At 39.4% G+C, this 15951-nt stretch overlaps 1 protein-coding gene across 5 annotated transcripts in view; it reads left to right on the plus strand.

Annotated features, from left to right (window-relative positions):
- Positions 1-3209: 3209 nt before the first annotated feature.
- LOC104920222 (kazrin) overlaps positions 3210-15951 on the plus strand; it is a 158614-nt gene continuing 145872 nt past the window's right edge. For 2 of the 5 annotated variants that reach the window (XR_003463788.1, XM_027288285.1), the window contains exon 1: positions 3407-3905. Coding sequence is in view for 4 of the 5 variants with exons in the window: in XM_027288285.1 (XP_027144086.1) it covers positions 3830-3905 (76 nt within the window). In the remaining variant the exon portion in view is untranslated. Of the gene's footprint in view, positions 3906-15951 lie in introns of all 5 variants that reach the window. The other 3 variants (XM_027288286.1, XM_027288284.1, XM_027288287.1) reach the window with 3 other exon arrangements.

Raw genomic sequence — 15951 nt, forward strand, 5'->3', positions numbered from 1 at the left:
TTATTTTTTTAAAATGGAAATCCCAATATTTTTATTATTTATTTCTGCTTGATCACTTTTTCCCCCAAGAGTTAGATGAGGGGATAGTTATCAGTCTTAAGTACAGAGCTGTGGTTAGCCTAGCTGAGCTTGAAGTGAAGGACAAGCCTAACACTTCTAAATGTGACTTTATATTTAATTCACAATGTATCATTTGTTTAACCTGTACATAAATCATGTAAGACATCAACTTGTGGTTTTATGAAGAGGTGCATGCTGGAACCTTTGGTTTGTGATATTTACAGTGACTTTTAACAGCTTCTTAAAGTCTTGCCATGACAGTAAAGTTTAGTTTAGTTAAGCACCTCCAAGGACGTAACTAAATATTCACCAAATGCATTGTGTGTCTGTGAGGCCTAACAAACATGGTCAAAGCCTTCCTTATAAAACATTTGCAAGGCTGAGACCTGTATGGTTTCCTGTCATGTTTACTCGTTAGAAGTGTGTTAGCTGCATTCTCTTGGTGCCTTACGTCACCTGTAGATCTGTGGAACAGTCTCAAACCATTGAAAGGAACGTGTACGGCATCACCTGCATTATGTGCATCCGTGAGAATTGACAAAATGTGGGCCCACTTGTAAAAACATGACTCCATAGCACTACTAGTGGTCAAAAACTCCAAAGGGTCAGTCTAAGTTTTGTGCTATACTGTACAGTATAACAGCAGTATAACATAACATATACATGAATATTTTTCTTTTACCAAGATGAAACACTATGAAAGGCAGCCTTGACAGACCACTTTATAAATTTAACATCAACTTTAATGTTGGCTAAAGTTGTCTGTGCAGACCAGGTCTAAGTGCTGGCCTGTGCCAGCATGCTCTCTCAAACATTAATGGACGAAAATTAATCTCTGCCTGAACATAATTGTTCATCAACTTGCAGCACAGTGGGCATTCATTTAATTGGAATTTTGGCAGTTATGCAGAATCTTATTTGCTACAGGTGAATAATACGTGGATCCAGGGGAAAGATGATTTTTATGATTCTTCAGTATTGTGAGAATGCCTTGGAAACAGTAGCTGTGACATTGACATATCACTGTAATTCCCCCTATCCCCTCGTGTCATGGCTATAGCTCACGGCATAATAAAACACAGATGCAAACGACTCGGCAGCAGCAGGTGTAGAGAGCTGTCTGTTGCTCCCCTTGGTGCAGCTTATATTTTCACTGTTTAGAAGCTTTTAGTGCTTCTGTGACAAATCAACACAAGTGGTTCGGTTTTTATTTTACTCTTACAAGTTCAAAACGCCAGCAAATGAATTTTGTTTAACACATAAGGGTGAGAGCGTGTGTTGTAATGTAACTTTGTAATTGAAATGAGGAAAAACCAGAAGCGGTCAGATACAGTATCTCTTAGGAGTAATTGCACACATCTATAATGAGGCGTTTTACACATGATAGTAATTAAAAAAAAAGTCTAATTACAGTCTGTGGGAATAAGGGATCAACCTTCAGGTGCTTTAAGCAGAAGTATCAAGCACATGATTTTTTTTTTTTTTTTTTTTTTTTTAGTTAGGAGTTGTGCCAGTCTACCTATAACGACAAACCACAGCCCTGAGGTACAGGATCTCCCAGAGCTCACCAGCTCAGCAAGAACTTCAAACTGCGATGCTGCATTTGTATGCTCAACACAGCTTAGGACTGTAGCCCAGGGCCGTGTTGAATTCTCCAAGGAAGTTATGATGAGAAGTGAGGACACAGGATCAGAGATGATTGAAAACAAAACAAAAAAAACACATTTATCCCAGAAGTCTAAAGAGAAACCTTTTGATCTCATTCTTGTTAATTTCATCAACCTTACTAAATGTTTGATACAAAAAAAAAATATATATATATATATATATTGAGATGAAACTGGTAACATAGGTCTGTACATGGGTCTGCTTTGTACAAAGGCAAAAAGACGAGTAGAGAATGAAGAGATGATTAAGTCAGCATGTACAACTAAGCAGTGCTTGAAATAAAGACAAAGGATGTGTCAGGATAACAACATGAGAGAGCTGAGTCACGGCACCTCTGGCACTGCTTGTTCTGGATGATGTGACATGGATGTATTCTGAGGGAAAATTGTTAGGATGTCGTCATATAAAATAAACCATTACTTAGCCTTTTTTTTGACTATGCTCAGGGTAATTTGGGCCAGATGTCCCTTGAAAAACACATTCTTAAATGTATTGAAAATTGAACATTTTAGACTTGCAGGTCTCCTCATAAAACAGATCTTATGTGCGGCAACTTATGTAAGACTGAGTTCAAAGGGAAAGACAAACCGGTCTCTGGCATTATAAAGGTAATCAGCTCCCTCTGAGCAGCACCGGGTGGAAGGAACACAAACAGGATACTGGGATTACATACTTTTGTACAAGTCTTCTCTTCCCTTTCTGTATGCTATTCATGCGGGAGCAGAATAGACATGGTAATGAGGACATTAATAAAGGATGTGGATCCATTTTTAATGATTCACTGGCCCCTTTTAGTTTGAAACTGATTTTCGTGTCCGCGGTTGAGTTTTCTGCTCGCAATCTGTGTTTTGCTTTGAGAGGCACCCCGAGAATGTGCTATTTTTTGCCTGCACAAGCAAAGTGCTGCATAAGACCTGCATATATCCGACTGTTTGTGAGTGAGTAACAGAGACAGAATCAGTCTTCTCTGTCTATATTTGGAAGATGATTCTGAAGTAGGAGAGTAAGGAGGGGGGGGAGTAAGGAAGAAAGAAACTTTATTATCCTGAAGGAAATTTAGTTTTGGAGTCTGGATTTATATCTACAGGACACAAAAGAAAAAAGTTATGATTCAAGTGTGCACCAAATTGAAATTCAATGACGAGTCCTACATTTGGCTCTTCTTCCCTCACCTCAGTCCACCTTTCTCTGCCAGTGGTCAATGAAGTCATTATTTTAGCCCCTTTCTGAGGAACTGCAAGACCTGTTTTGCCTCTCTGTGACTTCCAAGCTCCCATGGATGAACAGACCCCAGGCCATATTGAGAGCATGCGGGTGTTTGTCTATGAACTTAGCAATTTTGTTTTAGAGTTTCCAGCCTCACACACGGATGTTATCGTGCTTATCTGTTGTGCATCTTCCATTTCTCCAACACATATGCCTGTCAACTCAGGAGGATTCAGATTCCATTAAAAAAAATGGGAGATAAAAGGAGATGAAGAAGAAACAAGCCAGAGACTATCAGCAGCAGCTACGGTGTAATGTTAGAATCGGCTGTACACACACTTACACACACATGCACATACTGTCATCTCCATTCTCACTTCCGTCAGGGGAGAGAGTCTGTCTTCTCTCTGCAGCAGGCTTCTCCTTCTTATTGCTTACTCTCCCTCCTCTCCCTCCTCTCTCTCTCTCTCTCTCTCTCTCTCTCTCTCTCTCTCGCTTTGTTCATGCTGTGTTTGCTGTGCTCTCTGTCTGAAGCAGCGCCACACTGGAGCACTAATGAGCAGGCTGAGAGCAACCCAACACAGATCTCCCATCAGCTGAAGAGCAGAAGCAGCCCCTGACGGCATCTGAGGCAACGAGACACAGGACTGATCTGCAGTCAGCGGGGAGGCAGCTGTAAAAAAAACAAAAAAAAAACAAATGACAACCTCTGGAAAGGCGTAGGAGAGGTCGTGAGGTGGCTTCATCTGCAAATTAACAGTCAGTTGAGAGAGTGAGAGGAAAGGATCGCTCCAGTGCAACTGTCAACCCTCTCCACACTCGGAGGCTGACCCTCAGTGCACTTTCTCTCTCTGAAGACGAAGGACCTTTCCCCCCCTCCCAGAAGAATTCAGCCATGGAGGAGATGCTCACCTGCAGCCGCAGCCCTTTCTCTCAGGTGTTTGGGCGTCAGGGTCAGCTCATGCAAGCCAGTGAGTGTTGTAAGCCGCCTAAAGTCTGCAAAATATCAAAGTTTTTTGATTGAGTTTAATTTGATTGCATGCAGTGTTTCAATAATGGGTGCACCCATGTCCTTTTTGTATTTAACAGATGCACAGAGTCTTTTAAAGTAAACAGAAATATTAGGATGGCAACAGTTGATGTGTGTCCCAGTTTTTTTTTTTTTACCAACAATAAAATATTTTATCATTGCTTTCATTTTAAAGCAGCTTGTGGTACAATTAATCATTTAGTTCTCTCAATATTTGAATCATGTTTTGTCTTGATACAATTTATATTTTATACTACGTCATGTAGACAGGCTAGGCTGTTATATTTTCAATACTGAATAATTTCTGGCGTAATGCGGTTTGACACTGCGATGTGTTAATGCTGACGGACTGTGACGCTCCCTTCATGCACAAGAGAGTTGTCAGGTGTGAAGATGTGGGCGATGTGTCTTGTGCACTTCGTGTATGTGTGCAAACCTTTGATCTGTGTCTGACTGAACATGCCACAGGTCTAACAAAACAAAAATGATCACAGTCCAAAATTACAGGGAAAATTATTAAATTGTGAAGTTTCTAATGTTTGATTTTCATCCATCTGGTTCGCCCAAACGACAGAATGCAGTGTTGATTCCCAGTAGACTGACAATTAGCACATTTTATTCTCTAATCCACATGAAGTTTAACAGGTGCTTCTGCATTAAATGCTGCACCAACTCTACAAATTAATTTCCGCAGATTTCATTTTTGCAAATGTGTCAGAGGCTGCCGAGTGAATTAGCAATAAAAAACAGATGATGTTTGTTCATAATTATGCTTATGTACTTCATGGGAATTTATTTCTATCAATATTTGAAGGGGATTTTCTGCAGCATGGCTGCCAGACACCCACAGACCCCCATTCAAACTCTGCATATGTGGGTGCATGTATGCATTATTTGTATATATCACTTGCATGAGAGTGTATGTTTGAGTTTTGCTTGGGTTCTTTTTGCAGGAACAAACTTGACAGCATGACAAAATCCTCCTCGGGTGCTCTCATGTAGGTTACATTATTCCTAAAACAAAAAAATGCCCCATCACTGACCTGATGTGTAGTCGACTGAGTATGATTTTTCGCAGGTTTGCGACAGATTTCAATGATTCTATATACATATTTGTATCTGCTGGGTATGTTCTTCTACTGTGGCACAAGAGCAGATTTTCTTTCTCCAGTTCAACTGCCATATAAGGCTGGACCTTGGTTTTTCCCTTTGAATTGAGTTGAGCTGCTTTTTTTGCAAAATGAAAGCAAATGTTAGACTTCTTTCTATGCACAACCGAAACTTTCTTTGAATTGCTTCTTTCACAGAACTGCTCCTCTGTTATTTGTTCTTTTTGTAGGTTCAGGGTTGTTTATTTGTTGGAGTCTTTAGTTGTAATCAGAATAGCTTAGATTGGATAGGTTTCTTGATTTGAATTGATTTGATTTGGATTGAAATGATTACGCACTTCACATCCACGCAGAGCAGAGAACGCAGCAGGCAACGGATCAGACTTTTTGGGGAAAATGTCAAGAGGCATGTCGAGCCTCCTTTGTGCAATTTGTTTTTTGGCTGAAAATACAGTCACTCTGAATATTCAATAGTTGATGCACATTTATTTTAAATATGCTCTTACCCCGCCTTGATTGATTTCTCACATTCAAAACCAAACTTCAAGACAACTTGAAATCAAACTGTGGAGCTCACTCAACGTGACTCCCCTTTAATGCCTTGACTTATCGGTCACAGCATAGTCGAGAAAGGTGAGTGCTGAGTGAATTAAACCCAAATGCCACTCTCTGTGATTGTGCAAAATGGCATTACTGTTGTGGTGAATTACAGTCAGTCTTGTACTCGCCGAGTTATCTATGCTCTTTGAAGCTTGTGCTGCATGTCTGTGATTTCGGATGTGTGAGGGAGGGAATGGAAGAGAACGGGAGATGGAAGGAGTGAAGAGGGAGGGGACGGGGGCAAGAAAGTGAGCAAGCTGCAAATTGTGTGAATAAGAGATGCATGTTTTTTTTTTTTCTATTTTTAGCAACAACCTTACATACTGTTACAGAGCTGCTGGAAGACTAATCCACAGTAGCGCTGGTTGGCAATATCTGAACAGTAATTATAAGGCGGATTTTTATTTTTTTTTGTGTTATCTTTGGCTGTCACCCATCATTGGATCAGAAGTCCCTCAGCTATATGCAAAGGCCTGCCTCAATTGCAGAGAGAAAATCCATTACATGAGTGTTGCACATGCCCAAAGACTTGAATATTAACAACCTTCTGGTGGTACTCTGGCAGAATAAACACTTGACAGATTTTTTTTTTTAAACTCATGAATCACATTCACGTGGCACTGCCAGGTGCATAATCCTGCTACAATTCTCTTACTCCCCGCTGGAGGTGTGATTTGTTCTGAGTTCAGTGTTGTGATGCGTTGTCAGAAATCCCCTGAGCAGCCGCTGCTCCCGTTTGTCGAGGGAGTGTGACAACTTCCTTCCCTCGCTCTGAAATAGTCAAAGCATTCAGGGAAAACTTCATTTCTTATGTGTATGACTTTTCAAGGTTGGTTCATTCAAGGTGGAGCGTTATCTCTATCGATCACCCATCGCCTGTAATTGTGCTGTCATCTACGCTTCTTGTTGACAGCTATGGACATAAAAAGGTTTTCCCAACACTGCACACAATTCCCAACACAGTAATGTCTGTTTAAACAGCCAATAATGTAGAAACAGAAAATTATTTGAAGCTTGCAGGCTTTTGATGTAATTGTTGATCGATATTATTCACCAGGACTTGAGATTTTTGGCTGTTGCTTGTCTGCTATCATCTCGTGGCCCAAATTCCAAATATAATATGTTGTCAGTCTGCAAATCAATCAGCAGGTGAAATGATTCATGTTTAACGCTAATTTTGACTATGAATTTCTACATGTGTGTTGAAGTGGATTTTGCACCCTATACTTTTCTGCTTTTAATGTGTTGAAATCAATGATTAAAATACATAATACATATTATTTAATCCCATGTAAAGAACAGAGCATTTAACAAATGATAAATCATTAGTACATATTAATATTAATGATCTGTTTGTCTGATCTTGGTTGTCACTCATAGATAGATGTGATGATGACTTGATGCTTGATTTAATCATCGCTTTATTTCCATTAAAACCCAAATAACATTCCGACTTTCAGAGACATTACAAACGCTGACTGGAGGAGAGTGCATATCGTCAGTCAAAGTTAGAGACTGCTTTCTTACAGACCACTTTACCCTTGAATGTCCCCTTTAATACCTCAATAAAACGTTGGTAAATCCCTGCTCAGAAGAGGTGAACGTGATTTGAAGTTTTAATACGTGACCACTGCAGGTGTAGAACTTATTTTGGTCTTCTTTGAAGTGATTAATTCCTCTCCTTCTTCCACTTGGGTTATGGCTGCTGCACACTCACAGATTCCTCACACCCCCTTACCCGGTGGGCTTTCCTGCAGTAAGAGATTAGCTTCATGCTTCTGGTGTTGCTAATCATGTAGAGTCATGAAGGAGTCACGTTGCAAGAGGTCTGCCGGTACAGTCAATGTGTGCACTCAGCAAGGTAACATCTTTTTTTTTTTTTTTCACGTGGTGAGTCACAGATTTGTTCTCGAGATTTTGGTTTGTTTTCGTTTGCTCTTATAGGAAACTGTAGTGATACTATCATTCACGCTTCATCTGCTGCCATTTTGATGTGCTATTAAGTTAAGTTCATGTCACATAATTGAAGAAATGAAGCCACAGGAGATACATTATCACTCAGCCAGATTTAAAACCATCTCGCACAGATTCAGTCAGAGAGGGGGAAAATGTTTTACCACAGAAAATAATTCAGTTTTCCGACAGAAAGCACAATCATGACTCCTGATAACTGTCAGAGAACATGCTGTGCAGTGGTTTGGGGTGAACATTGCTGCATACTTGTGTTTATCTTACGAACAACAGTGAGAATACAGTATAACTCAGATAATGTTGTGACTGTAATGTGGTTTCAGTAGACATTTGTCTTCAGCTCAGTGGGTATCTGCTTCGGAAAAGTCTTGATTAATCGTACATTTTTTTTAAACATAAGTAAACAACAAAAACTTTTGCCTACCTCACAGGAAAAAGAGATTCTAAATACGTAACACACCCTGACGTACTTTATGTCTAGACCTGTTCTTGACAGGTCAATCACAGATGAATGCAGGTCATCCATGTGTACCAGCGGCTCTACTCTTCCTCACATGAATCTTTGTATTGCCATCTGCAAAGCTAAATCCCAGCAGGGCGTGAGGATCACATGCAAAATATAGAGCTTGCTCACTCAGCCACATGGAAGACTATATGAACTATGCAAATCTTTTTTTTTTTCAAATTGCACATACAGAGATGATGGGTACTTGTAAATGTTTTTTCGGTGGCAGCAAAACATTTGTGTCAAGTTGTGCTGGGAATCGTTTTCAAAGCGGGCAAAGTCTATTATTCAAAACTCCTCACAGAGGGGGAAAACTGCTGTCAAGGCAGTCATTTGAGTTTAAGCAGCAGACCATGGGACACCTGGCACACTCAAAATTTACAGTGCCACCCCCTCTTACCCATTCCTGTGCTCAGAATTGGACATCTCCAACTTCCATTAACCTTCAGATGAATAAGCGCGCTGCCAGAGGACCCTGATTGAAAGCAGAGTTTGGGTCAGCAGGCTTTGTGTCTGCATGTCCTGCGTCTCACTCTACTTGTCCTCTCTTGTGCTGAACGGCCTTAAAAATATAATAATATGACCTGTTAGCACATCCTGTCGCATATAGGGTTCATTCTGAATACAGATTCTGTGTGTTTAAAATTGTTGTGGCGCCTTTCGTGTCTTTCTCCTCAGGATCATATAAAAGAAATATAGCACCAGTAAGCCCGGATAAAGAAACACTTTAGCCTACTGATTGTATCTACAGTGCAATGAAAGCTAATGCCATAAAAAGATAACATGTTTATTACTGCAAAGATGTGGTGCTGCATTGTGTGCAGAGTGGGCTATGGTATACCATACCTTCAAGGACGTTACAGTAGATGGTATCTGTGCTTTGGAGCTTCAAATAGATGTACTGTAACACTTTGACTGCTTGCTGCTCCAGTCTAGCATGCATTATTTAACAGCAGATCAATGTAACATATTTGCTGCATCTAAAGCTATTTGAACATCATTATTTCTGACTTTAAGTCAATCATCAATTACGCTAGTCTTAATCAATTAATATATTATTCATGCATCAGATAAAGGCCACAAAAAGATCTGTTCTTTTTTAAAAGTTAATTTCCAGCTTAATTCAAAATTCACTCTTGGCTGAGTGTTTGTCATGTTCATCTACATCCACATGCCCACAAGACAAAGAAGTGCAGTAATGTATTTGGGACTTTTTTATCAGAGCAGCCTCCGGACAAATGTGAAAAACAAAAACAAAACATTTATAATATAAAACAATTGAAAATTGCAACTTTTTCTGAATTGTTGGAAAAGTTAAGGGCAAAAAGAATATTGCCAGAAAACTGTGGTCTAAAAATAATGTATTTTTTTTTTAACCTTAGAAAGAGTCTTTTATGTTCTTCCAGTGTGCCATGTTGAACTGCCGTGTTTCAGTAACTCAGAATGGACAAAAACATGGACTAAACATTTGCTCTAGTGCCATTCACATTTTTGCATATTTCATGACTACCATAGTTTTTCCTTCACACTAGGATTGGTTTGCAATCAGCTACCATACCTAGATGCCACTAAATCCTACAAACTAGATCTATAATGGCCAGTTAAACCAAAACACCTCACTGTGAACACTTATTGGAACTACTTTCTACCAAAGAAATTATGTTAACAGCATTTCCTGTGGATTATCCAGAATAACAGGGATATGGTCTCTGGAAAGAGAGTAATCTCAAAGATGGATATTGCAAATAAAACCAAAAATACTTTTTTTTCTTTTATATATTTTAGGTGAGCTCTCATAAGCTGTAAACATCCTGTCTCCCACAGACACATTTTCAAATGGTGGGTGAACTAAACCAAAATTTGCAGAAACAGGTCATGTAACTGACAGAGAAGAAGATAATGAAAGCAGAGACATTAACCCTGCTAACAGGAATCAACTGACCTGCAGCAGTTAACAGTCAGCTAGCGCACATTTTCATAGTTGTGATCTTTGGCTGAAGAAATGAACTCGTAAAATCAAGAGGAGAGCAGTATGGACTTTACGGGAGTCTGAGTTTAGTCGTGTATGTTTCAGTACAGAGGAAAGCAAAGAAAACACCAGCATTAAGGGAAGACAGCTGTTCTACTACCAAACGTTGATACTAATGATTATTGTTGGTTCAATCAGCACCCCGACTGTTTGCATAAGCAATGTTTTGCTAATTGGTAGTGAGTCCCAGTTCATGTCACTTAGTCCATATACAATACAACATTTCTTTGTGTTTTATCAGAGTTACCAACAGACGTGTTGACATCTTCCTGTATGGATGCATAAAGCTGTTTACTTGTAGTTTGGCCTATAAATAAACAGTCCTGTGTTTTTCCATATCTGCATATCTTATATCTAGCTCTGACAGATGGACAGTGAAGAAAAATCCCATTTCCCACTGTAGTACGATGAGCCACTCTTTGTTATTTCAGTTGCAAGGGTAGACTGTGGATGTTTAAAGGTGAGCAGGCACTCTGACTTTGTTTTATTTTTTACTACTTTTTGAGAGAAGGGCTTATGAAATGATATCATTAATTAATATTATTACTAACCCAGGGGGCTACTTTAAATTAGTGATATGAATCACACTGATATCTGTCGCTGCTTGAGCTGTTTGAAAAGCATTGTGGTCTCTGGAGGATTATGGATTACTTTATCATTTTAATAAAAGTGATTCAAGCAGGCGAGTCATTTGAGATCAGATTTTGCATGAGATTGCATGAGAGTTTTGGATCTGCAGGAAAAGTGACATTTCCTGCATTGCACATCAGTCCCTGAAGTGACTGAATGAGTGCTAATGTGGCACCCAACTATATACGCCACTGCACAGGTGCGGGCAACACACTCAGCATAACATAATCAGTCCTCACTGAGACTCACTGCGGCGTACTGATTCGATTTTCGTTGGCATAAGTGTCCAACTGGTGTACAAGCAACCAGTCAGCTCTCCTCTCAGTAGTTCTGTGATTATCATATCAGCTAGCAGTGATGCACAGCAGCAGCATGGGCCGGGCCACAAGCTGGCAGGGCTGGATGTTCGCCAATAGCCAGGCTGCAGGCGGTCTCAACCAGCTACCTCCATTCCACAGCTGTGTGTTTCAACTGAGCCTTAGAAACCATAAAAAGTAGCTATTAATCGTTTTGTGACAGCTGGAAAAGCACATGTATTACTGTACATGGAATATGAATAGATAATTGTGTTAAATTCTTCTCCAATTGTGCAGATTCTTGATCTCATAATTTGCTTTCCCTTGGCGGTAGATGTAGTATAATTAAGAAAATAGAATCTATAGTCCTGCTCGTGAAGTAAAAATGTAATTTCTGCTCTCAGGTGGTTACACATTTGAGAGACTGGCACAGTCTGACTTCCGGCGCAATGCGCAATGGGGGAGCATTGCGTCAGATTTTCCCATCGTGCTCACAATAGAATTACAGGATTTTGAATAAAACTCAGAGCCAGAGTGTCGGTTTAACTCTATTTGAACGATCACGGGGAATCATGCCATGATTTAGGACAAATCATTTCTCTTCTGGCTCATCTGCAAGCAAACTGTAATCCCCACTAATCACATAAAGTTGATTATGTTTGCAGTTGTGATTGTTTCACAGCATGTTTCCTATTGTTTGGTATTCACATGACACGTGTTTCTATTCCCATGTTGTTGTTTTTTTTTCTGTTGACTGCATTTATCTGCAGCGGCAGGTGGATGATGCATCATGGGCAGCATGTGATTTTTTTTTTTTTGGGCCAATCACGTCAATCCTAGTCTCTAATCCTTCACTTTTCCCGCTTCTAAATCCTCCCTCCAGGCATCCGTGCTCCCTCATCTAGACAATCCATCTCCGCCAAGCTTTCTTCTGTCAGACGAGAGATCATTGATGAATGATAAAAGATTAGAGTTTAATCCCAAACACATCCAGGATTAGAGGACAAGTGTTGTACATTTGAAGTATAAGAATAGCACCTGCTGTGACTTTGAGAAGACAAAGTGGGAACGGTAATGATTGTCCAAAAACTATCTATAACATCTATAAAAATATCTATCAACACTAAATTGAACAGAACATACTGTATCCACGGTTAGCTGATGAGATAATAGCTACTTTTTCTTGAACACATTGCAGTAACTTCCTTCTGATGTGTAAAAAATTTGCAACAATTTCGGCTCGGAAAACTCGGAATTGTGAGAGATTTTCCAAAAGCTAATTGAAGCTTCACAAGAAATCGCCTGTTTAAATTAGCTGTCCCGTACCAACACAGAAACCAGTAGATGGAGTCACAAATTGAAATGCCTCCACTCAAACATTATGTTAGAATATTCTAATTAACTCCACTAAGAAATAACTGTACTGCAACCCTTGGCTTATATTAGTGTGTTGCAAAATGACTGATTAAACCCTGATGAGGGCCAGTGGCTGAAATGATTTTGCTTCCTGCTGTGTATTCAATAAGCATAACATAATATTTTGGCAGTGCAGAAAGTTTTTTGGTCCTCAGTGTCACATATTACGCACAAGAAACTCCAAACACTTCAGGTTGTTAAAAGCAGCAGGAGAGAAAGGAGCTTGAAGTCGATACTGTTAATGTCAGCACTGGTAACCTAATAAACAAGAGAAGAGAAGAAACATCCCTTATTACTTTTATTGCAAGTGGGAAACCAGCGAAGAGTAACCATAATGCCTCATGTGGTGTACAAAGAGCCTAATGAGAGAATAATATATGTAATATATCAGTATAATGGACACAAACACAGTTCTTATTTTCTCAGATGTCCTTGCTTTTTGCTGTTCTCTCACTGATCGACTAGAACAGCATTATAGGTGAAGAAATGATGTTCTCATTAAATTAATTAAAAGCTGAATACTCAGTCAGGACTAATTGTAAAGTTTTTCTCAGTTATCAGGCAAAGACATAATAAAAATGCTATACTATATCATTTAACCAAGGTTAGAGGACTATATTTAATTCTCTGGATGTGCGCAGAGGCTTAAAATCTCACCTTCCACTGTAATTATCAGAGGCCCCGCTGCCTAAGGGAGTAATCTCACTCTAGCCGAGGTGTTAGGATGGAACGACACAGCAGGCTGGAAAACCACGCAGGGCTGTGAGACTGAGCTGACCCCAAAGATCGGTCATGTCAGAACAGTTAAGATGTCCGTGTTGAGTTTACTGCAAGTACTGCGACAACATTTAAGAGAAACCAAACCTAACAACATGTTAGATTTTTTAAATTCCTGTCATGGAAATGAATTATTATGAATTTAAAACGATCTTAAAGAAGGAAAATTTTGCTTATTCATATTCTTACTGAGACTGAGGTGAGAAGATTGATATGGCTCGAACAGGTCTGTCTGAAGCTGCAGACTGACCGACTGAAAGTGTGGGGAAACAAGTAGCCTGGCTCTGTGCAAAGGAAACCAAATCTGCCTATCAACACCTCTAAAGCTCACCAATGAACTTGTCTGTTTCTTTACAAAAAAAAACATGTCTGTGTCACTCTGCATAGATCATAGATCATAGATCACCTAATTATGAGCAGGTTGTCAATAATTTTCTACTGATAGGTTAGTCTCTCACACCCAACTCACACTGGTATGGACGATGCTATCTACCAATTTATGTCAGCTGAAAAGTATTATAAAACTGCCAATTACTTTCCAGATCAATAGATTTCTTGTTTGTTTCATAGATGATAAAGTCACAAAAATAAATAAATAAATAAAAAAAGAGCCAGATAAAGCCATGCAGATGTCTTTAAATTGATCCTTTCATATCAATTCATATTGAGTTTATCATCATCAAATACTCACACTGAAGAAGGTTGATTGATCATTATGTAATTTGTTTATTATGTAATGTATTGTGCATTTGTTTATAAAAAACTATTTTTTTCAACTGCAAAATGTCCATAACTCCCAATACACTCATTCGTCAATATCCTACTCAATGCTTAAGGGATCCTTATAGGAATTGCATCAATTCAAAATCATTCATATGTCACGTAAATCAAATTTTTAATGCTGTGAGCATCACTATCCTCCCCTTCCTTTATACTGTGGTTAGAGCAGAAGTTATAGACAAATATTGTGAAATGTTGGCAAATAAACCGTAACTCTGCATGAAGAGATAACACTTTTTTCTGGTCATTATTAGATCATCTAAGCACTTGTTCTTGATCATTGTAGTCTTTGTAGATGACTATGCAAGAAAAAAAAAACAATACAACGCAGTCAATTTAATGAGCATTTTCTTGATTTCTCAGTGCTCAGAGACCATTTAAATCACATTTAATTAGACACAAGTCCACAGAAGCTGCTTCATTAAATAGAAGTTCCCTGATGAAACGCAACATTCAGTTTTAACTTAAACACTAAACCCTGACAGTGGACTGTCATTATACATGTAATCCCTCTTGTTTATGTTTTGGCAGCGGCTGCCAGCCCCCACAGCCAAATCAGCAGGGATGACAGTGAAAGGAAATGGTCTTGTCAAGTGTGATTCATGGCACCCCCTCCCACCGTCTCTCCTGATGCCAGTATACAGACTCCTCAAGTGTAGTTTGAGAAGCTGCGGTACAGCAGATATGTCTACTTGCATTACAGGCAACCGTGCCTCATATTCACAGCATCATTTTCACTGACCAGCAACTTTTGCCACCAAAAACACCATGAATTTTTCAGAGTGTATAGGTTGTGTGATGTGTGGGAGTAGTAGTGGTTTGTCAGTTTAACTAAAAACATGAAAACATTAAGGCCAGTTACTGTAGTCAGACTTTCCTGCTAATGCACTCAACATTAGCCATTAACTTTGTTCTTCCGTGAGTTCAGAGAAAGTGCATAATCCGGTTAGAGAGCATTTGAAATCATTTCACAGCGAGCCCCCCCTCCCCCTGTTAAAATTCACACAGCATTGCACAGAAAATATGTAGCATTCAAAAATCCCACCTCGTGGATGTGAGATGTTGTTGCAGTGCTCAGACGTTCAACTCTGAACTTCAGTTTATCCTGGGATTCACATTTTAATCATCATAGTTGGGGTAGATTCAACAAACAAATGAAAATCTGTTTTTGCAACAAACATAGGCAGAGATTCATCAGCCTCTAGATACTTGGCCTAGATTCAAACTTTGACAATATTTACAAAGGAAGTTCTTCTCCGTTCAGAGATACGCTGCGAACAGCACATTCTCAGACCACCCGGTATCTATGAAAAGACTTCACACAACGTTCTCAAGGCATAAAAAAAAAAGCCAGACGGTTTTGAGTTGACATAACAGTTTAATCTCATCTAGACATTGGCAGCGGGGCTTTTTGTATGGAATCCTTCCTGTTTGTGCAGAGCTTTGTGTTGGCTGTGACCGACCAGAGATTACAAAGCATGAAATATGAGGCCTTTCCTTTTAACTTAAGAGCCCAGAGTCTGTTTATGAGGCTACATTATTAGAAGATGAAGTTCATGCACAAACAACATTAGTCTAATCATGTTACAGCTGCTGTGCCTTTGTGCCTGGACATCAGATACTGCTTTTTTATTATTCTCTCATGCTGAAATACAAGTACAAACTCAAACCTGCCTGTAATCCATTTAACAGTTGAGGATGTTGTTTCAAGTGCAGCAGAAAATAATAAGAATGAGGCCAAAGAGAAGAGAGCTTCAGTCATGTAAAGATCTTCAGAAACATGAGGGAGAAATTGAGGGGGCTACATACTCTGCTGAAGGGAAAAATAGGATGATATAGCGAGCCAGTGCCAGATTTCTCTATCACAGGCATGC

Source organism: Larimichthys crocea, chromosome XV (assembly GCF_000972845.2).
Source record: "Larimichthys crocea isolate SSNF chromosome XV, L_crocea_2.0, whole genome shotgun sequence".
NCBI lineage: Eukaryota > Metazoa > Chordata > Actinopteri > Sciaenidae > Larimichthys > Larimichthys crocea.